The 23,487-nt window shown below is 39.0% G+C and overlaps 1 protein-coding gene across 1 annotated transcript in view; it reads right to left on the reverse strand.

Moving 5' to 3' along the window:
* SHC4 (SHC adaptor protein 4) overlaps nucleotides 1–23,487 on the reverse strand; it is a 135,039-nt gene that overhangs the window by 11,282 nt on the left and 100,270 nt on the right. Inside the window, exons 8-10 of the mRNA XM_059372782.1 lie at nucleotides 22,741–22,912; nucleotides 19,633–19,693; nucleotides 11,752–11,931 (exon numbers count right to left, since the gene is read on the reverse strand). Of these exons, the coding sequence (XP_059228765.1) occupies nucleotides 11,752–11,931; nucleotides 19,633–19,693; nucleotides 22,741–22,912 (413 nt within the window). The remainder of the gene's footprint in view (nucleotides 1–11,751; nucleotides 11,932–19,632; nucleotides 19,694–22,740; nucleotides 22,913–23,487) is intronic.

Below are 23,487 nucleotides of genomic sequence, written 5' to 3' on the forward strand. Positions count from 1 at the left end.
TAAATCTAGGAAACACAGAGAAACAAAGAAAATTAATCACCTATAGTCCCATCATCAATAGTTTTTACTATTGTACTGCATTACCTATTATCGACTCCTTTCATACATAATGCAGAATTTGAGAAAGATAATAACTTAAATCTAGTTATTTATATAAAATTTCCCTACAGTACATCATTAGTTTTTTTTTTTAATTTCTTTTCAGCATAACAGAATTTATTGTTTTTGCACCACATCTAGTGCTCCATGTAATACGTGCCCTTCTTAATACCCACCACCTGGCTCCCCCAACCTCCCACTCCCCCCCACCCCTTCAAAACCCTCAGGTTGCTTTTCAGAATCCATAGTCTCTCATGGTTCACCTACCCTTCCAATTTCCTTCAACTCCCTTCTCCTCTCCATCTCCCTATGTCCTCCATGTTATTTGTTATGCTCCACAAATAAGTGAAACCAACATCATTAGTTTTTGATGCAGTGTTCCATGATTCATTGTTGGTGACTAAAATAACATAATACAAAAATTATTAAAAAATAAAATAAAATAAAATTGCCCTACAAAATTTAATAAGTTATTGACTTGATATAACTAATAACATATTTTCTCAGAAGTAGTGGAGGTTAAGGAAGCAACAAGAAAGGCTGTTCTGTATTTAACTGAGACCTAAAAAAGAAAAAAAAAAGTGATAGGAATGATGGAAGAAAGTAATCATGTCACTTGGAGTTCCTATGGCAACTGAAGACATATTATTCACAATCCGAAATTCAGGAAAGTTCAAGATAGATAAGAATATCTACACCCATAAGCATCTGACGGGTAAAACCTTAGAGAGGAGGCTTATGACTTACAGGAGAAAAATAACGTGATGTGCAAAATCAGATTAAATAATTACAAGTAATTCCAATGATTTAAAAATGAGACATTTAAAGAAACCAATCTGAACTGTGAAGGTAGCATATTGACACACTCAATTTTTAAAAAGCACATGTAATTAGGTATTTTGGGGTAGTGATGATTATTATATCAGCAAAGGACTGTAAAAAATTAGGTGTCCATTAGTAAGGGAATGGTTATATAAACTATGATGTATTCATACAACAGAATACTATAAAACAATTGAAAATAACAAAGGTTTGCTAATCCAACATAGGAGGACATATATATCTAAAGCAAATATTAATAGTCTGGAAGGGAGAAATAGCAACATAGTAATAATAGGGGACTTCAATATCCCATTTTCAACAATAAATAGATCATCCAGACAGAAAATCAGTAAGGAAACATTGGACATAAACTACACATTAGACCAGACTGACTCAACAGACATTTGCAAAACATTTCACCCAAAAGTAATAGAACATATATTCTTCTCAAGCACATTTGGGACATTTTCCAGGATAAGTCATATGTTAGGCTACAAACAAGCCTTAATAAATTTTAAAAGAATGAAATAATATCAAGCATCTTTTCTGACCACAATGATATGAAACCAGAAATCAATTACAAGAAAACTAGGAAATTTGCAAATATGTGAAAATTAAACACCATGCTACTAAACAACAAATGGGTCAAAGGATAAATCAAAAGAGAAATCAGAAAACATCCTGAGAGAAATGAAAATGAAAATACTACATACCACAATTTATGGGATGCTATCAAAGGCAGTTTGAGTTCAGAGCAATTAATACCTATATTAAGAAAAAAGAAAGATCTCAAATAAACAACCTAACTATACACCTCAAAGTTACTCTAAAATGAACAAACTAAGCCCAAATTTAATAGAAGAAAAAAATATAAAAGATCAGAGCAGGAATAAATGAAATAGAGAGTAAAAAGATAACACATAATATGCAATGAAAATAAGAAAAACAAAATAAACAAACTCTTAGCTAGACTTACCAAGAAAAAAAAAAGGACTCAAATGAAATTAAAAATGAAAGGGGAGACATTACAAGTGACAACACACAAATACAAAGGATCATAAGGGACTACTCTGAATAATTATATGCCAACAAATTGGATTACCTAGAAAAATGGATAAATTCCTAAAAACATACAAACTATCAACACTGAATCATGAAGAAATAGAAAATTTCAACAGATGAATTAATAGTAAAGAGACTGAATCACTCATCAAAAACCTCCCAGCAAAGAGAAGTCCAGAACCAACTGGCTTCACAGGTGAATTTTACCAAACATTTAAAGAGAAATTAATTCCAATCTTTCTTAAACCCTTCCAAAAAATTAGGAGGTAACACTTCCAAACTCACTTCACAAGTCCAGCATTACCTGATACCAAAAACAGACAAGGATACCACTCATACACATACACACATACACACATTACAGGACAAATCCCTGATGAACATAGATGTAAAGTCCTTAAGCAAACCAAATTCAACAACACTTCAAGTTGATCAAAGAAAATGATCATACACTATGATCAAGTGAGATTTTAGGGATATGGAATCGTTCAACATCTACAAGTCAATCAATGTGACACATCACATTAGTGAAGGATGAAACCAGGTGATCATCTCAGAAGATGAAGAAAAACTATTTGACAAAATTCAACATCCACTCATGATAAAAGCTCTCAAGAAAGTCAGTGTGGTGGAAATGTACTATGACAAAATAAAGACCATATATGACAAGGCTACAGCTAACATCATGCTCATCAGTGAAAAGCTGAAAGCTTTTCTTCTAAGATTAGGAAAAAAGGATGCCTACTCTCCCTATTTTTATTCAATATAGTATTGAAGGTCCTTGCCAGAGCAATTAGGCAAGAAAAAGAAATAAAGGGCATCCAAATTGGACAGGAAGAAGTAAATCTGTTTCTATTTGGAGGTGACATAATATATATAGAAAACCCTACAGAGTACACACACACACACACACACACACAGACACACACACACACACACACACACACACACACACAACCCATTAGAACTAATAAATGAATTCAGTAAAGTTGTAGGATACAGTCAATCTATGAAAATCAGTTGTATTTCTATACACTAATAAACTCTCAGAAATAGAGATTAAGGAAACAATCCCAGTTACAATAGCATTAAAATATAATAAAATACCGGGGCACCTGGCTGGCTCAGTCCAAAGAATATGTGACTCTTGATCTAAGAGTTGTGAGTGCAAGCCCCACACTGGGTGTAGAGGTTATTTAAATAAATAAAACCTTTTAAAAATAATTTTAAAATACTTAAGAATAAATTTAAGTAAAGGAGTTAAAAATCTGTATACTGAAAACTCTAACACACTGATAAAAAAAAATTGAAGAAACAAATAAATGGAAAAATAGTCTGTGCTCATAGATTGGAAGAATTAACATTGTTAAAAAGTCCATAATACCAAAAAACAATGTACAGATTCAGTGCAATCCTTATCAAAAATTTTAATGGCATTTTTCACAGAACTAGAACAAACAAAGCTAAAATTTGTGCGGAAGCACAAAAGGCTTCAAATAGTCAGAGCAAACCTGAGAAAAAAGAACAAAGCTAGAAGTATCATATTCCTGATTTCAAACTATATTTCACAGCCAGAGTAATCAAAATAGTGTGGTATTGGCATAAAAACAGACACATAGATCAATGAAGCAGAATAGGAAGCCCCAAAATACACCCACACTTATATGGTCAATTAACTTACAACAAAGGAGCTAAGAAAATGATAATGGGAAAAGGATAATGTCTTTAATAAATGATGTTGAGAAAACTGGACAGCCATATCCAAATGAATTAAATTGGACCCGTGTCTTACACCGTACACAAAACCAACTCAAAATGGATTAAAGACTTGAATATAAGACCTGAACCCATATAACTTCTAGAAGAAAACATAAGGTGTAAGCTCCTTGACATCAATTTTGACAATGATTTTTTGGATTTGACACCAAGAGCAAAAGCAACAAAAGCAAAAATAAAAACATAAGGGCCACATCAAAAAAAAAAATCTGCACAGCAAAGGAAACAATAAACAAAACAAAAGACAACCTATGGAATAGGAGAAAATATTTACCAATCACTGATCCGATAAGGGGTTAATATCTGAAGAACACATACAACTCCGTGGCAAAAAAAAAACCCAAACAATCCAATTAAAAAATGATCATAGGAACTGAATAGATATTTTTCTAGAGAAGACATACAAATGGCTAACAGGTACATAAAAAGGTTCTCAACATCACTAGTCATCAGGGAAATGCAAATCAAAACCATAATGAAATAACACCTCACATCTGTTAGAGTGGCTCTCATCAAAAAGATGGAAGATAAATGTTGGCAAGGATGTGAAGGGAAAAAAACCCTCATGCCCTATTGGTGGGAATGTAAATTGCTGCAGCCCCCATGGAAAATGGTATGGAACTTCTTAAAAAAAACAAAAAGTAGAACTACTGTAGATCCAAAGGAACAGAATCACTATCTCAAAAAGATACCTGCTCCCCCCGCATTCACTGCAGCATGATTTACAAAAGCCAAGATATGGCAACAAGCTAAATACCACTGATGGATCACTGGATAAGGTAAATGTGATTGGTTGATTTTACACACACACACACACACACACACACATAGGAATATTATTTATTCAGCCATAAAAAGGTAGGAAATCCTGCCATTTGCAACATGGATGGACCTTGGGGGCATTACGCTAAGTGAAATATGTCAGACAGAGAAATACAAATATTGCATAATCTCAGTTATATGTGGAATTTAAGAAAAACTCACAGAAACAGAAAACAGACTGATGATTGCCAAAGGCAGGGAATAAGGGGTGGGAGAAATGGGTAAAGGGAGTAAAAAGTTACAATCTTTCGGTTATGAGATAAATGGGTCCTGGGGGTGTAACCTACAGCCTGCAACTATAATTAATGATACTGTGTTGCATATTTGAAAGTTGTTAAGACAGTAAATCTTTAAAGTTCTCATCACAATAAAAGAAATTTTATAACTATGTGAGGTGACAGATGGATACCACACTGAAGTTAGTGTGTTAATCATTTTACAATATATACATATATCAAATCACTAGTACAATGTTATATGTCAATTACATCTCAATAAAACTGGAAAAAAGAAAATAATAAGGCCATTACAAGTTCATTTGGACAAATCTCTAAAATGGAAGAGTGAAGTAAGTAAGTATAGAAAGGGGTTATCATAACCTCTAAGGGGCTATAACTTTATTTTTAAAGGAGATAGATAGACGATAGGTAAGTAGGAGACAGATGGATAGTTATGAGTAAGTATGTAGATAGATATATATTTTTTTAATTTTATTTTATTTTTTCAGTGTTCCAAGATTCCTTGTTTATGCACCACCCCAGTCCTCCATGTTCACTTGCTCTCCATGCTCTCCTTAATACCCACCACCACACCTCACTATGCATTAACATTCTGGTCATATTCAGAAGAAACTGTTAATATCTAAGGAGTTGAAGCCAGTATTGTAACTTAAGGAGGTACATTGTATGTTATTTTTTTACACTGTGTTTGGATTTCTTCCATGAGCACTTGGGTTACTTTTGAATTTAAAAAAAAAAATCTATTCATAGAATAAAAAATGTATACAAATGTCAGGATAGTCATACAACTGAAGATAAATTCAGAAGAGGAATTAAATTGGTGAGAAAAGTGTCAGGCCTGCGGAACGATTCTGTTTTCTGTTGTGGGAAGAAAAGCTTACCTCTATCTCCCACAGCATGTGAAAATGACTCCATCTCTGATTGTAAGTAGTTAATTCTCTTCACTGACAGTGGTTTTATTTTACAAAGTTGCTGTGAACGCTGACTTAGTCAAAACCGAAACACTGTCCACAGGAGAAATGCAGGGTTAGGTTCCTCCAAGCCTCAGGTCAGTACATGTTCATCAATCAATAAATACATAACCTTGTATTATGTGTGTTCCTGTTTAAAGACTCCTTATTTCGTATATACTGTTGACTCAAGAACACTGAACTTACAGCCAATGGATGCCTGAATAAAGCTTATCTAATATGTGGATTTTCTCCATCAGGTACATCGCAACCTTCTGTTCTTGGGAACAATAGACAGTACTTCAGCACAACACTCGGAGATTATTTTACTTTTATAAAAATTTTTATTTTTTAAAAGACTTTATTTATTTGAGAGAGAGAGAGAGAGAGTGAGAGCGAGCATGAGAGGGGAGAAGGTCAGAGGGAGAAGCAGACTCCCCATGAAACTAGGAGTCTGATGTGGGACTTGATCCCAGGACTCCAGAATCATGACTTGAGCTGAAGGCAGTTACTTAACCAACCAAGCCACCCAGGTGCCCCTTGGAAACTATTTAAAGAGCAAAATCATTAACAAATAGCACAAAAATGCAAAATATGTGGCACTAAATGGACTGCAAAAGGATACCTATTTACAATACGAGAGCTGGAACGAGGAGGCAGAGTGTTACCTTATTTGACCTTAGCTGGAAAAGTGTGCATTGGGCAACTCAAATTTTTTCTTGCTCTGTGCATGTCTACATATGACCACAAGAGTGCCATGAGTATTTTGGGGTTACAAATACATATTAGCAAGTAAACAAGTTCTCCAATACGGAATGCATGCACTATGAGAAATGACCATACATTTTTTATCAATATGGGATCTTGAGTACACGTGTGAAAATTACAAAATGGGATTTAACTGCATTATTGAGGGGAAAAACACATTCACCTCTACAAAGTACTTAAAAAGTTGGTAGAAAAAGATATTAACATATAATGTCAGTAATAAGTGAAAGTTTGAGATAGTACCCACTGAAAAATTATTTGTAATATAAAGAAAGAATTATATGTCTATTAAGTTATATTACAAAGCCCTACTAATTAATATACTGGTATAAAACAGGTAAGTAGGGAATTAGAAAAAGTATAATAAAGGCTCAGAAATATATTCACATACATAGAATCTAGCCTAATGGAGAGTGACATTAGAGAAAGAGGAGATACTTAGTCAATGGTTTTTGCAAAATTGGATCACTTACATAGGCAAAATGAAGTTAGACCCCCCCTACCTCATAGAAAATATAAAGTCCATGTGAAGTAAATATTTTATTATGGGAAAAAAACTATAAAGCCAATAGAAGAAAAGATAGTACAAGCTGGATATAGAAGAGAAAATTTAATTGAGAGTACAAAGAAAATATAAAAAAGATAAAAATGGAAATCAATGAAACAAAATAGGAAGCAATAGAGAAATGAAACCAAAACCTGGGTCCTTTAGAAAGATTAATTAAATTTACAAATCTCAAAGAACAGTAACCAAGAAGAGAGAACACAAAAATTACCAACAGGAAAGTGAGAAGGCATCCTTCAGGCAATAGGAAGCTAAGAAAGGAACATTGTGGGAAAGTTCACGAGGAACTGATTCTAAGCAAATACAGGAGAATCCTACTGAGTTTTTAAGGAAATGACATTGCCAATGAATCACAATCCCTCCTTGTCTATGCCTTTTTGGCTTCTAAAGCAGACTCCAATTTATCAAGCCCACACCCACAGAAAATAGGTTGCAAAAAGTGGTGACACCCCCAAGAAAGGCACTTTCTCCATCATTGCCTTTAGATGCGTCCGCAGAGCATAACGGCTAGAACAACCCAGAGGACACAGTCCAGACTCACAGATAGCAATGGACAAGGAGACTCCTGTCCTAAAGCTGAACCAGAGTCCAAGCAAGTAATTTTCTCCAATTCCAGCTCAGGGAGTCTTCACAATTACTGCTTGATGGGATTTGGTCATTGCTATGTACCAGTGACCCCTGTGTCTTGGATGCTTCCCTTTAGCGCATGTAGGTTTTTTTTATGATGGTTATCTTATCCCTCTTTTCACCACTAATTTTGGGTGTGGGAGGGTACAGACAATTTGGCAAATAATAAGGATCCCCATCCAATCTTGATTGAGAGGACTTCATCCAGGTATCATGGGTTTTAAGCTGAAAGCTCTAACTGTATGAGATATTTGCAAGGTCTCCCTTTGGGAGAGGGCAAGTATGAAAAGAACAGCTCATGGATAGGCAGGCAGGCAATTGTGTACCGATACCTGTTCTCCCTCGCATGATGTTATAGAGTTCCTAAGCTGTAGCTGGACACATAGCCACCCTGCCAGAACAACTACTCTAGCTCCTTTGAAGCTAGGTCTGACCACATGTCTAAGCTGTGTGGAGGGCAGGAGAATAGAAATGATGCCTGCCTTCCATTTCTGGGCCCATACTTTCCAAGGAATGTGTGCACACTCTTCTTGTCTTTCTTTCTTCCTACTGGCTGAACACTCATGTGATAGTAGGAGCCCAAGCTTATAGACCAGAGACCAAAGACCTTAAGCCAGATAAAAGATCTCAGGCTGTACTGAAACTCAGGCCAGAGATGCAACATCTTAGACCAGAGATGCAACCCAGGTATTGAGAATGACAAAGCAGTCTCACCAGTCCTGTACCACCAATCTGTGGGCTACAGGGAAAGTAAATTTTGGTGTTTTTTTACACTATTATATTGAGGGAGTTTCTTTGTTATGACTGGCTCTACTGGGACAATAAATTGGTACACAGATTAGATTGTGTCAATACCAGTGATTTCCTTCTGCCACATTTGATAAAAATAAAGATTGTATGGAACTTTTCTTACATTGGTGGCATGATAGGATGCACTGGGAGCCTGGGAGCCATGCTTGAGAAATACTAGGTTCATGTCTCTGGAGTTGGTTTTGTTTTGTCTTACTGAACTAATCAGTAAGCTTCTGTCTGGAAAATGGAGGCTAAGTAGGTCTAACGAAGCTAACCAGGGTGTTTGAGGAAGTAAGGAAAGAGATAGCACGAAACATTATGGAGAAAAAAAGTGTATTTAAGACATTTTGCAGAAAAGTATGTATAAAGTTATCCCCACTCCATCTTACTTCATTTTTATTAAATCAATATTATTTACACTTTTGGAGCTGGAATTAATTTTTTTGGAGAGAGCAATGGTAGCAAGAAGCCCAGGAGGGCTATGGAACATTATAGCCTAGTAGGAAATAAAAAGTAAAAAATACCAGAAGCCTAAATTATTAAACACACTGCTGCCAATGCAGGGAGAGGCAAAAGGATGAAAAAAGAAGGCTAAAATCAGTGAAAACACATTTTTGATAGTACAGTTTTGGACAAAAGTGACTTTATTTACTTCCAACTAATGACAGGAATGTTATTATAGATTGATTTTTACCTTGAATTGTCTATGGCAAAAGGCAATGTTTCTTTGCTTAAATGACACAGATTTTTCCCCTTATGCTGTGCCTTTTATTCCAATGGCTTATTCATTCCATAACTGGAGGCTTTTATCCACCCATTTTGCACATCCCCTCAGTCCTCTCCTCTCTGGCAACCATCGGTTTTTTCCCCTGTATTTATAGGTCTAATTCTGCTTCTTGTTTGTTTATTCATTTGCTGTCTTTTTAGATTCCACATATGAGGGAAATCACACAGGATTCGTCTTTCTCAGTCTGACTTATTTCCGACTAAGCATAATGCTCTCAACGTCCATCCATATTGATGTAAATGGCCCCATCTCATCCTTTTTTATGGCTGTGAATTTTTATGGCTGTGTAATAATATTCTCTCTCTCTCTCTCTCTCTCACACACACACACACACACATACACACACACCCCTTCCTCATCTATTCATATATCGATGGACACTTAGGTTGCTTCCATATCCTGGCTGAGTTTTAAAGATTTCTAACATTAGAGATTTGTTTATAAAGAAACTGCAGTTATGAATCAATGAATATCCCAGATCACCTAATTTGGGGCACCCAATAAATGACTTTTCTAATAATACACTGGTGCTCTGAGAAGTCTGTGAAATGGAAGCTATCAAGTATATATTCTTAGCAAGTTACTTCTGAGGTCCAGAAACTTCTTTCAAAAAACAGTCCCTCTAACAAATACTGCCTTATTCACACTAGTCACTGAACACTGAACAGTTAAATTCACTGCAGAAATATGAATCAACTGTATATCCCATCATCCGTGACCCGAGATACCCTCTGTGGTAAACACGGAGATGCGCTACCCAGATAACTGGGTAATTGTTAGCTTTGTTGTAACTACTTAGCCTCCATTTTCCAGACAGTGAAGGACCAAGTGCCCCAGATGTCAACAGCCAGCCTGCAGCTGACTGCCCCTTCAGGCTCTGCCTCACCAGCAGAATGCTTCCTTGCCCAAAGGCTTGCCCTCCCTCATGCAGCCTCTACCTAAAGATTGAGACAAGTGGGATAAAAGCCCAACCCTTTGGGACCAGTGTGGGACAGCTCTGATGGGCCCCACATACTCTCAGTAGGGTTGGCTGAGGCTCTGTCTGGACTGCTTCTCCTTCTGCCTAAGCCTACTGGCTCCCCCTCCCTTCCTGATAGTGATCCCAATAAAGACCCCACAGGCCCAAACCCCATCTCAGTGTTTGCTTCCAAAGAATCCAACCAGGTTGTCTGGGTGCCAAGACGGGTCTTAGAAAGCTTGCAAGAAGGTGGCTCACTTGTCATGTGGCTGGCAATGAGGACCTTTGTTTCTTAGTTTAGGAGTTAAGATGGTCTGGTGAAGTCTGGGTTCAGCAATATCTCCTTCAAAATTCATCTTGTCTTTGCTCACACTAGCTGGAAAGTTGCCCTTGGCAGTCTGGAGAGACTTCCTCGGCTAGCAAAAGGGCTTTCTGAACAACTGGTTCTCCATCCTTGGAGTGAACCAAATTTGGCTCACCCAAATTTGAACCCAATAGACTTTAATATTTTACAAAAAGCATTTTTTGGTTTACTCATTTTTTAATTGATTGTAGGCTTTTTGTTTGTTTTGCTTTTATTTATTTATGTTCCTATTCATGTATTTACCCCTGGAAGCAATTTAGCAGGAAAATGATGTTTGTCTTACTGTATTTTACTCACAGGCTATGGTTGAAGAAAGGAGCCATGTTATTTTAGTGCTGTATAGACGACTTAACAAGGAGTTTTGAAATGAATAAAAGTAAAACCATCACCAAGCAGAGCCAGATAATGGTCATTGTTCCTAATGCAAGCCAACAAATTCAAAATCATATCCTGGCTTTGACAGTCCTTACTTCAGCAAAAGTACACAGGAGAAACCAAAAGTTGGGAGCCATTAAAGTATCTGAAAAGATTATTCAAAATCAAAGTCCCCAAACCTTGAAATCCATAACATCTCCACAATTAACTATGGTATAAGACTGAGGTAAGAATCCTTTTCATTCCCTGAAAATGAGGCCAATGAAACAGACTTCCTGAAAATGAGAGACAGTGTAGTGGGTTAAATAGTGGCCCCCCAAATGATATGTTCAAGTCCTGATCCCTAGTCCCTGTGAATGTGGCTTCATTTGAAAAAAAAGGGTCTTTGTACGTGTAATTAAATCAAGGATCTCGAGATGAGATCTTCCTGGATTTAGGGCCCACCTAGAAGAGAAAGGTATTGTCCTGGAAGACACAGGAGGGAGAGGTTTGAGACATAGAGGTGAAGGCCATGTGAAGACCGAGACAGAGACTGATGTGTCTACAAGCCGAGGAACACCAAAAATTGCCAACAGTCACTAGAAGCTGGGAGAAAGGCATGGAATGGCTTCTCCTCCAGAGCCTCCAGAAGGAACCACTCCAGAACTGTGACATAATAAATTTCTGTTGCCTTAAGACACTCAGTTTGCGGTAACTCGTTACAGCAGCCATAGGACGCTAATACAGACAGTGAGCAGCTACTTACTTTCACGGTGCCATGGGCTCCCCAGGGGGTGAGCTGAGCCTTGATTTGGGGCAGAGCCAAGTCTACTTTGAAGAGCCTGTGTATTTATGTAGCAGGGGTCATTGAAGAAATCCACTCGACATGTTTGCTTCATTAATGAGGAATCTCGATGGGATTGCACTCCTCTCTCTGGTGCATTACCTGTAGTGATTAATGATCAATGTATCATTGTACATTGATACATATCAATGTATCATATCATATGTATCATATCAATGTATCATATTTTTACTTTGCAAACAATAAGTAAAATCGTGTTTGAGTCTAGAACTGATAGGGAGGGAAAAGCCACCCCCATCCCATACAAATTTTAATACTGACTTCTAGATTTGACCTGTAAAAACAAGATGAACACCAGGCTTTGAGAGAAAGAACCCTCCCCTTGGACTCCCAGACTCTCTCTGACAGCCCCTCAGCTGACCCTCTACTTCAACACCAGATAGGAAACAAACCAAGAAGACCCGAGAGAGGATCAGCCAGAGAAAAAAGAGAGCCAACTGTCCAGCGAACAATACAAACCACACTTAACACTGCTCAAGGCTGTGGTCCAGGAACCAAGAAAACACACGTGCCACACAGAACTTGAATATCTATTATTTAAACTGCCTTTAAAAAAAAAAAAAACAAAAGATTTTTATTTGTTTCTCTATTTGAGAGAGAGAGAGAGCCCTAGCAGGGAAAGGAGCAGAAGGAGAGGGACAAGTGGACTCTGCACTGAGCACAGAGCCCAATGTGGGGCTCGATCCCTCAACCCGGAGATCATGACCTGAGCTGAAACCAAGAGTCGCACACTTAACCCAAAGAGCCACCCAGACACCCCACTTTTTTTTAGAGAGAGAGATAGCATGCACACGCGAGCTGGGGTGGGAGAGGATAGAGGGAGAGGGAGAGACTCTTATGTAGGCTGCACATCCTTCATGAAACCCAGTATGGAGCTCAGTCTCCCGACCTGAGCTCATGATCTGAGCCAAAATCAAGAGTTGGATGCCGAACCAACTGAGGGCACCACTCAAGTGCCCTTAAACTGCTTTTCAAAATCCTCATTATTTAAAATTATTAAGAATGCAAAGTCTGCCTTCTCTCTATGCCCAAAATTTTGTTTTGCTAAGCTCAGCATCAAATCAATTGCTGATGTTTATTCCGGTATTTAATGGAAAGAACCCACCCCTCAGGTTATCGCCTTCTTCACTCCTACTCTGTTCCCTCCTCTTCTCTTCTATTCTATACGCTGTGGCCAAAATGATCTTTTTATTGAAATCTGATCATATTTTTCAGTGGTTTAAGAACCCCTTAACTACCTCCAATTGTTATTTGGATAAAACTCAAACTCTTCAACAGGCCCCAAGCCCTGGTCCTGCCTGTCTAGCTTCCCTTGTACCTCCATGCCCCTCAATCACATTGACCTTCTTCAAGGATAATCTCCACCATAAGGCCATCTTCTCTGATTGACAGGCTCTTCCCACCACTTCTCCATGACCCTCACTCTTCAGGTGTTAGTTTTAATATCTTTTTTCTCAATAGAGCCTTCGCTGACCTTCTCAGACCACACTAAGACTCTCTGCTTTCTTAGAAGTTTGTTCTTCACCTTTGGAGCCCCTATCACAAGAATAATTCTATTACATCATTTTGTTTAATGTTTGCCCTGCATCTATACTCCATGTTCCATGAAGGTAGGGATCCTGTCTTCTGTGTGCACAAACCTGGCACATAATATGACAACAAACAGTCACTGAATGAATGGATGCTAGCTAGCACCAGATTTCAGTACCCAATGGCACAAAGTATTTTGTACCATCCAAATGGTTCTGTCCTCAGAATGCCAGGACAGAATATTTTTGTTTTTCTGTTTAAACAACTTCATTTGTATTTTTGGCCACATGGGCTACAAGACTCCTGTGAGGCTGACCTGAAGTGGCGACACTTGTGACATTCCACTGTCTTATCATAAAACATCGGTCCTTTTATTGTTTCTGTCATTAAACCCCTTTAATGTGGCCCCAAAAGGGCCAACTTTATATTGGATTTCACATCATGATGAATAGCGCTATAATCCTTATAATATAAAATACAGAAACTCGAGAGTACACCAAAAAGGGGAAGCCCAGTTAGAAGACTACAGCCTTACTACCTACTCCTTCTTTCGTCTTGGTCTGCCAGCTGTCACACATCATGTTGTCCCCCATCAGACTCTGCATATGGGATATCCTGAGGAGGAGTGGGGCTTCTAAAGAAGGGGGGATCAGGGCACCTCGTTTCTTTGTTGCATTTTACAAGACATGACAGTTTCCATTTGCTTGGTTATGTGCATTTATGAATTATATTATCTAGTTTAAACGAAACTTACTTTCATAAATGGGTAAGTGGCTAAAAGATTGCTGCCAGTAAATCAAAGACGGAAGATCATTCTTTTATTACAAACTCTTCCTCAGCTGCATCCTGAGCTTATATAAACAAGAATGATCTAATTAGATCAGAACTCTGGCCTCCCAAAAGTTAAAATAAAGATCTGAAATGTGGATGTATGCCTATTCTGTCAGTAAATGCTCTAAATGTATATTTGGACACGTTAGCCCAATATATATATATACCAATGACATCTCAATGATATTACCTTAAGATACTGAGCTATTATCTAATGAGAGTATTCAGCCACTATAATTAGCAATATATTTTTAAAATGTCTTTATTATCATTAACTCTAACTTTAAAATTGTCTATTTTCTGTGTGTGTTATAATCCATGCATATTAACATAATTTTATTATCATATTAACATTTTCTATGAATGTCACCAAGACATTTTTAAAATGCCTTTATTATCATTAACTCTAAATTTGAAATGTTCTATTTTTGTGTGTGTTGTAAGACATGTATAACATATTAGTATATATATATATATGTATATATATATATATATAACTTATATGTGATTGAATTACCGTTTATTTAGGAGTGTCTGCTGATAAAAATCCATTGAAAGTAGACTATGATCACAAGTGTTTGTAAGAGGTCTGCTTCTAAATTAACATGGACCAGTTCAAACCTCTGTGATACTTCTTACTGTTGGTGTGGCCTAGGGAAATTTACTTAATGTCTCAAAGTGTTAGTTTTCATTTCTGTAAAATGGGGGTGTCTGGCTTAGAATACACTTGTGAGGATAAATGAAAGAATGTGTGTGAGACACTCACTGGAAATAGTGCCTGCTTACTAGATAATATCTGCTCAGTTACCTATTTATTCATTGATGCTGGGGCTCTGCACATGGTTCTTAGCTATCCCTTTCTGTACCTAATCCCCATTTGTCCTTTAAGATTCTGTTCTGAATTCACCTCCTTCAAGAAGCCTCCCCCTTAGTTCTTCCCTCCCCCAGGCTGGGTTAGATGCCACTTCATAACGTAATGTATGTTTGCTTGTCTGTCTGTCTTCTCCTTGAGACTGCAAATTCCTCGAGTCCTTAAGAAGAGACTAGAACTCATTTATCTGTGTATCTTCTGCAACGTCAATACCTGGTGCGAAGCAGGCACTCGAAGGAAAAATGTTTGTCAGCTGAATGAACAGATGCTGAAATAAAAATGTCCACCTGGTCTACCTTTCTCAGCATATTTGACCCCCTACGTTCTGAGTCATTCTTTAACACAAGATCCTGACTCATCTGCCCCTTAGAGACCATGGCATGAGCTGACCACATCAGGTTTACCGTTCCATAGGATTACACAGAAGCATTCATGTCTTACCGAGTCTCTCTTGAAAACAACCATTCCTTTTCTTCAACTGCACTATTCTATTTAACTCAGCAATGTTGCCTTAAAATAAATATATGTACTCCACTCTATACCCAAATTTAAAATCTTTCTTGGGTCAAGTGTGTGGCTGAGAAGAGCTTAACCACAAAATTTCTTTTTGCCAAGTGTTATTCCACGAACCTATCCAACCTGCCGAAGAGGAGATTGGTGGCAGAAAACAAACACATCATATAAGCAGTGTATATACTTTAAGTACCAAAGTTTTCAAGTGCAAACCCTTAGGGTTTGGGGAATTTAATGTCTTCTTGATTACAAGCATCTTATTTCCATTTTAATTTGAAGGTCAGGGAAATATTATTCTGCTTAGCTAATTAATTTTTTCCACAAGAGAATTTAGTAGCAGGGACAGGTTTCTTTCCTAAGTCTGGTGATAAATATAATTAACTATGTCAACAAGCAGAAGGCTATTACGGTATTTATAATATACTGGCATTCACGGTTTTTTTTTGCTTTGTTTTGTTTTCAAATTTTTTCAATTTATTTATTTTCAGAAAAACATTATTCATTATTTTTTCACCACACCCAGTGCTCCATGCAATCTGTGCCCTCTATAATACCCACCACCTGCTACCCCAACCTCCCACACCCCCGCCACTTCAAACCCCTCAGATTGTTTTTCAGAGTCCATAGTCTCTTATGATTCACCTCCCCTTTTGAGTCAGTATTTGAATAAATAAATGTCTTAGGAGAAAAAAAAAAGCCAAACCTTATTGAAAATATTTGTATAGGTGTCTCTCAAATGCTTAAGTATAAATCTCTAGGAAAAGCCATAAAATTTATGTATTTGCTATTTTGGAAACTGCTATTAATTTGCTCATTGGTCAGGAATTTCAGAACAGTTTTTAAACATAGGTCCAAGTAGTCACAGGAGGCCCCAAGTTAGGAACACCTGATTTCTGGGTGTCTGTGAATGAATGGACACCACAGTAATAAAGTCCTTCCTACCACAATACGAGTGGCCTTATTTATTATGGCCCCTGGAGTGGGGGTTGGGTTCTTCTATCCCTCTATGGCCTTAGTGGCCGAGGTCTAGAGAGATGGCTCCCTAGCATTCTGGCTCCTTGGGGGAACTTAGAACCTGCTTTTCTTTTCCTTTCTTTTTTTAAAAATATTTTATTTATTTATTTGACAGAGATCTCAAGTAGGCAGAGAGGCAGACAGAGAGAAAGGGGGAAGCAGGCTCCCCGCTGAGCAGAGCGCTCAATGTGGGGCTCGATCCCAGGACTCTGGGATCATGACCCAAGCTGAAGGCAGAGGCCCAACCCATTGAGCCCCCCAGGTGCCCTAGAACCTGCTTTTCTAAGGAAACAATGTTACAGCTCTGTGATTTTCAGGGGAAAAAAGTATCCCGCGGGAGGACTTTTTCCAAACTGCTAATACCATCTCTCACCTTCCCAAGATTCGGAAAGGCTCCCAGTTACGAACTGTTATCTCAGGGCCACCACATGGAAGGCAGCTCTGTACCGGTTACAGACTATCCTACAGTTAGAGTACAACTGAAGAACAGGCACTTGCAATAGAATCTTCTATTGTTGTATTTGTCATTCCAAAATATACATTTAAGCTCATTAATACAGGCAAACCAGAATAGAAGAAGATGGTGCACTTGTCTAGGAGATAGCCATCATGGCTAAAATTAATTCTGGAATTGACTAATTCTGGAAAAGTATATTCCAGGCTCCAAATAAAGGCTCTTCATAAGTTTGGATCTGCTTACATTAGCTTAAGGCACGTATAAACCATGAAAGTATAAGGGGTTACACTGTTTGTTGGGTTTGACAAGAATTAAAACCAAGATAAACAAAAAAATAAATTGGATTCTATGAAAAAGATTACACTTATAAAAAGAAGTATCTTGAATAAAGCTGAGACAGTATCTCTATATCCATTAATCCCTTCATAAATGTGTTTTGGGGTTCTTGACAGGGAAAAAAGGGGGGTCATGCCCCTTTTCTCCAATGGGAGTGTTGTGACTGAGCATATATTACCTTATTCTAGGAATGATGGCTGTTTCCCTTCAGTGAGTTCCCTTTAAAAGCCAAGTGACTGAGGACAGAAGGACGTCCCAAGATGATTTGTTTAATGGTGAGGAGGAAGATGAGCTGGGAAGGAAGGGGTATATGGGACCAAAAATGATGGAGTTCCTTAGGACTCTATTCTAGGTCCAAGTCTCTCTCTCTCTCTCTCCTGTCCTCTAACTGTGCAGTGATCTAGGAAGGGATCCAGGCACACCAGGAATTCTAATTCCCATTTATACTTTTCATGCTCTCTCCCTCTCTTGCCCCTCCTTCCGCATTTCCTTCTCTGTGCCTGGATAATTCCCACTCATCCCTCAGGTCCTGATTTCGCTGTTTGCTTGGAGAACATTTAGAAAGACCCTGTATAGCCCCCCTCGATTAATTTAGGCTTCCCTGTTGTTTGTTCCCATAACATGCTGGGCTTTGAAACGCTCATTCTATCTGTCAACATTTGCTTAAGATGTGTCTTCCTGCTTTGACTGCAAACATGAGTACTGGTTGTGACTCCATTCCTACCATCTGGCATAGGACCAGACCCACAGGAGGCCTTGTAAATAACCACTGAGTGAAGTGTTGCATAAATGAAGAGATACAGTCAGATGAAACAGGACATGGACTTATTTCCAAGTGAGCTTCAGCACAGGCAGGAAATGATTATCATGCTACAGGGCATATGTGATATGGTCCTGACTATTATTAAACCCTTAGCTTAGGGATTTCTGAGTAAGGGAAAGGAGCGAGGGAGGAATATAGCTTCTAGGGATCAGAGGTGTAAAAAGACATTTACACTTACCATTAGCTTAATTTGTTTTAGTCATATTATTAAAAGTTAGGTTAAAGTTGTTAATAACTTTAAATAATGGCATGGAATTTTAACATCTATCAAAAAGAACCATATTTTTAGAGAATTAACAATACTGTCTTAGCTCACTACTCCTATTATTTTTGCACGGTAGAGGGAGGTAGTAATCATAGCTGTACCTAAAATGATAAATTTTCATGTATCCCCCCGTACAAGAAATAATAAAATTAGGGACACCTGGGTGGCTCAGTCACTTAAGCATTTGACTCTTGATTTTAGTGCAGGTCATGATCCCAATGTTGTGAAATCAAGCCCCATATTGTAAGATTCTCCCTCTCCCTCTGCCCTGACCTCCCCATTCTCTCTTTCTCTCTCTCAAAAAACAACAATAATAAAATTTATAGATTACATTGGCATAAGTCCGAAGGAGGAAGTATGAAAGTATCCTTAGAAGTGACTACCTTCTAGGTAGTAAGTTCCTGCTAATTTAAGTCCCTGAGTTTCATTACCCAACTTTATCCTCCATCCTATTACTTATATCATCCAGTTCTCTCCCCCTCTAATGCTGCAAAACTTTGCTTCCCAAAGAAATAAGTACTTTCAACAATTTATAAGAATTAAATGACTAACTAGCAGCATGACCTTATGGAACCATATTTCCAGTTTGGTGGCTGACGTTCTACATTTGTGTTGTGGGAAAGTTGTGTCCAACCCCAATTATCACGTGCAATAATAAGACACTTAATTCCCTGGGAAGTGTGAGGTACATGGGCCCCTAATTGGGACCCTCACATTTCAGATTTCTTTTGGTTTTCTGCTTAAAAGATTTTATCTTAATCCTAATGGATTTGACACACATCAATTTTCACATTAACTTAATGTCTGATCTTCTTTGAAGTGGAACTCCCTTGAGTTTTAAGCAGAGAAAGCAGCTTTCCAGGAAGACGTAATATGATGTGAAAGCAGGGCAACACTTCCTAAGGTAGAATGATGGTGTGGTCGAGCACACAAGCACGAGGCAAAACCATGAACAGTCCAAGTGACGCACATGTGGCATTCTGGGCCGCTCAGAATGTGGGAAGCCTGCAGCTGAAGCATTATGTGTCTGGTTATATACACCCGCCTTCCCCCTGAGGTGTTTAAGAGCCAGGGCCACACACCCCCATATGACTTGCAAGGAATAAGGAGAGTGGCAGATGGGGAAAGACAATTGTACCTACCTATTGCTCGGCTTTGTTCTAAACAGTTCTCGTACACACTGCTACACTTGGAGTTCCCAGGCTGCACAAAAAAAGAAAAAAAAAATTGTGAAACATTTACAAACGCAGCATACAGTCAGACTTTCAAAAAACAAACAGGACAAACAGAACGCTAGTAACACCAGTAATGCTCCCAGCAGACAACTTCACTTTCTGACACAGGAAGTGTCTGATAGGAAACTGAGATTTGGGGTGGGGAGTGGGGACTCCTGTGATAGTGCATTCCCTGCGGGCTGCAGAGGTGGGTCTGAAGCAGGGAGCCATAAAGGCTGCCGATATAAGGCCTATAGCCTGAGGGTTACTGCTTTGCTTGGGAGGTCCCATTCCAGGACTCAATCCGAGTCTCAACCAGAAAGTGTGATTTCCAGGACACTTGTATAAACACTCAGTATTTAGCAAACCTCTATCTAAGAGTGACAGATTGGAGCCCTACTCTACTGAGGTTATGCCCGGCTCACTTTCCATCTTTGAAAATCTTTTCCATCAAAGGGTTGCAATGAAGGGCACCTGGGTGGCTCAGTGGGTTAAAGCCTCTGCCTTCGGCTCAGGTTACGATCCCAGGGTCCTAGGATCGAGCCCCGCATCAGGCTCTCTGCTCAGCAGGGAGCCTGCTTCCCTTCCTCTCTCTCTGCCTGCCTCTCTGCCTACTTGTGATCTCTGTCTGTCAAATAAATAAATAAATAAAATCTTAAAAAAAAAAAAGGGTTGCAATGATCCCAAATATAATAGATAGATAAATAGATAGATAGATGTCTTCAATAATGGAATGAGATCACTGATGTCTTTGAAAAGGACAATATCTATACTTCAGAAAGATCATTCTGGCAGTACCACGCAGAAGGCTTTGGGGGAATGAAATTAGAGACAAGGAAGGGGTTTTCAGAATCATGAGAGCAAGTGAAGACCAGAACTTAAAAGGTGCAACAGGAATGACAGAGGTTGGGTAGATTCAAAATATTTCATTTTAGACTCCTACGTCTTGAAGACTGAGCTGATATGGAGTCCAAAGTGTGAGAAAAACAAAAGACTGCAGATTAATGACATAACAGCAGTGCCATTAATATACACGAGTAAATCAATAGAGGATTGTGGTTTGGAGTCACAGAGAAAATGCTGAGTTCAATCTTAAGACAAACAATGTAATGCTTATGGCATTATACCTGGAGAGATAGGTAATGGTTGAAAACAGAGAAGCTGGAGGAGTGTGTACACAAATGTCATGCCAGAAGAGAAATCAAGGACAAGGGCAAGGCCAAAGACAGAGAAAGGATGGTAAGGTCAAGGGCTTGGGCTTGCAGGGGAGGGAGTAAGAAAATCAGATATAAAGAAAAGATATTATAGCAGCATTATCAACAATAGCCAGACTATGGAGAAAGCCTAAATGTCTATCAACTATTGAATGGATAAAGAAGATGTGGCGTATACACAATGGAATGTTACTCAGCCATCAGAAAGGATGAAATCTTGCCATTTGCAATGACATGGATGGAACTAGAGTGTATGATGCTAAGCGAAATAAGTCAGTCAGAGAAAGACAAATACCATATGATCTCACATGTGGAATTTAAGAAAGAAATCATATAAGCATATGGAAAGAGGGGGAAGAAAGGAAAATGGGAAACAAGCCATAAGAAACTTTTTTTTTTTTTTAAAGACCCTATTTATTTATTTGACAGACAGAGATCACAAGTAGGCAGAGAGGCAGGAAGAGAGAGAGGGAGAAGCAGGCTCTCTCCACTGAGCAGAGAGCCCAATGCGGGGCTTGATCCCAGACCCTGGGATCATGACCTTAGCTGAAGACAGAGGCTCTGACCCACTGAGCCACCCAGGCGCACAACTCTTAATGACAGAGGACATACGGTAGGTTAATGGAGGGAGGTGGGTGGGGGATGGGCTAGGTGGGGGATGGGCATTAAGGAGGGCACTTGTGAAGAGCACTGGGTGTTGTATGTAAGTGGTGGATCACTGAATTCTAGTCCAGAAACCAATACTGCACTATACGTTATCTAACAAAATTTATATTTTAAAAAAGATGCCAAAAAGAAAAGAAAAGAAAAATGTAACTTACTTGGAAACACACCAACAATAAGATATGTTGATGGATGATAGCTACATAGGATGACAAGGCAAATTCAGTGAAACGTTAATTGTAGTTAACTGTAGACTCTTGATGGTGAATGTGTGAGTGTTCACTGCATAATTATTTCAACTTTTCTGTATGTTTGAAAACATTCATAATAAATTATTGGAGAACATGAAATAAAGTGAAAAAAGCAGCAACTAGAGATGGGGGGTAAGAATGACACAATAGAACTGCTTTAGAAGATCAGAGAAGAGGTCTAAAAAGAGGAAGAGGCAGCCTGCAGGTACCCGATTCTGTAGCCAGGTTCAGAAGATTGAAGAAGAAAACTCATTTAGCAATTAAGCCATCGGTGAACCACAGTTGACTACTGTAAAGGTCATTTCTGTCAAGTTGTCAAGCAGAATTCAGATCTTAGAAATTCAGTGCTGATGTGATAGAGACAACGTTTTCTAGATGTCTGTGCGTATAAGGAAAATGAGAAGGAGGTGAGACATTACGAGTTGGTTGGAGGGGTCCAAATTGATTTCTGGAAGAGATAACCAGTAGACAAAGAGTAAGTGAAGATTGAGATGGGGCAGGGTGGGGGGGAGGTTAATGGACAGAACCAAGGCAGAGGGTTGGAAGGGGCGATGGGACCAGGAGCTCAGGGACAGGACTGGCTGGGGGTGGGGGGGCAGGAGCTGAGGTGGAGCAAGGAGAACAGAGCAAGACAGGAGATGGGGACGGGTGACGTGGAGCACCCCATGCTGGCCTGCCAGGGTCTTCCCAGCAAAGGGAGACGTGAAGCCATCCACGTAGGCCGAGGGCGGGGGACTCGGAGTGAAAATGATGGAGTGCAGGCTCCGACAGTGATTCATTCTCTGGCTCTGTCCTGAGGAGGATGATACTTTCTCTAAACTCTCATTTGGAAACTCTCAAATTAAACTCTCCAGGCGCAAGGACAGAATCGCGTTGCTACGTTTCAGTAACAATAAAACATCCTTTACCAAATAGCACAACTTCTCACACCGAATGGGGCAGTAAGCCATGGGTTCTGTGGCTTGGACTTTGAGCCGCACGTCGGAAACGCCCCCCGCAGGTGGCTGCTTCCCTGGGATTTCATTGTAGTACTCAGGGTCTTCTCTCTCCTCGCTGGGACCATCACTGGGCACCTCCTCACTGTAAGGGAAAAAAAAGAATCCCCTAGAAGCTGAGCGGGAATTTGGATGCTGCAGGGGAGGCAGAGGGATCGGAACCACACAAAATCATCCTGAAAAACTCTGCATTCAAGTTTTAAGTTTATAGCTGTTCGGAAGTGATGTCAAACATCTGGATGGAAGCAGCCAGATGGTTGTTTAGCTTTCCATAGACAATTAAAGTAGGCTAAGCCAACAGAAAGTGCCAAGGGTGATGCTTTTGTTTCTCCTCCCAGTGATTAAGAAACACACACACACGCACACACACACACACACGCACACACATACACACATACCTATGAGCTCTCTGAATGTATGTCATTTTTGTCAGTAGGATATAAAAATAAGGTTTTCCTTAATATCTTTAGCATGCTTTGATTGTACCATTTTGGAAATGTTTTCCTAAAAAAAAAATTAGATATTGGGCAGAGGGCCTGGCCCTGTTTATTAAACCAAGATGAAAAGCATAAGGGCTCTGGCCAGCTATCTTGTCTGCACAAATCTGGAGGACTATATGGGATTTATAAAGAAATATTGGAACCATATGTGGCAAGTGGG

Source organism: Mustela nigripes, chromosome 13 (assembly GCF_022355385.1).
Source record: "Mustela nigripes isolate SB6536 chromosome 13, MUSNIG.SB6536, whole genome shotgun sequence".
NCBI lineage: Eukaryota > Metazoa > Chordata > Mammalia > Carnivora > Mustelidae > Mustela > Mustela nigripes.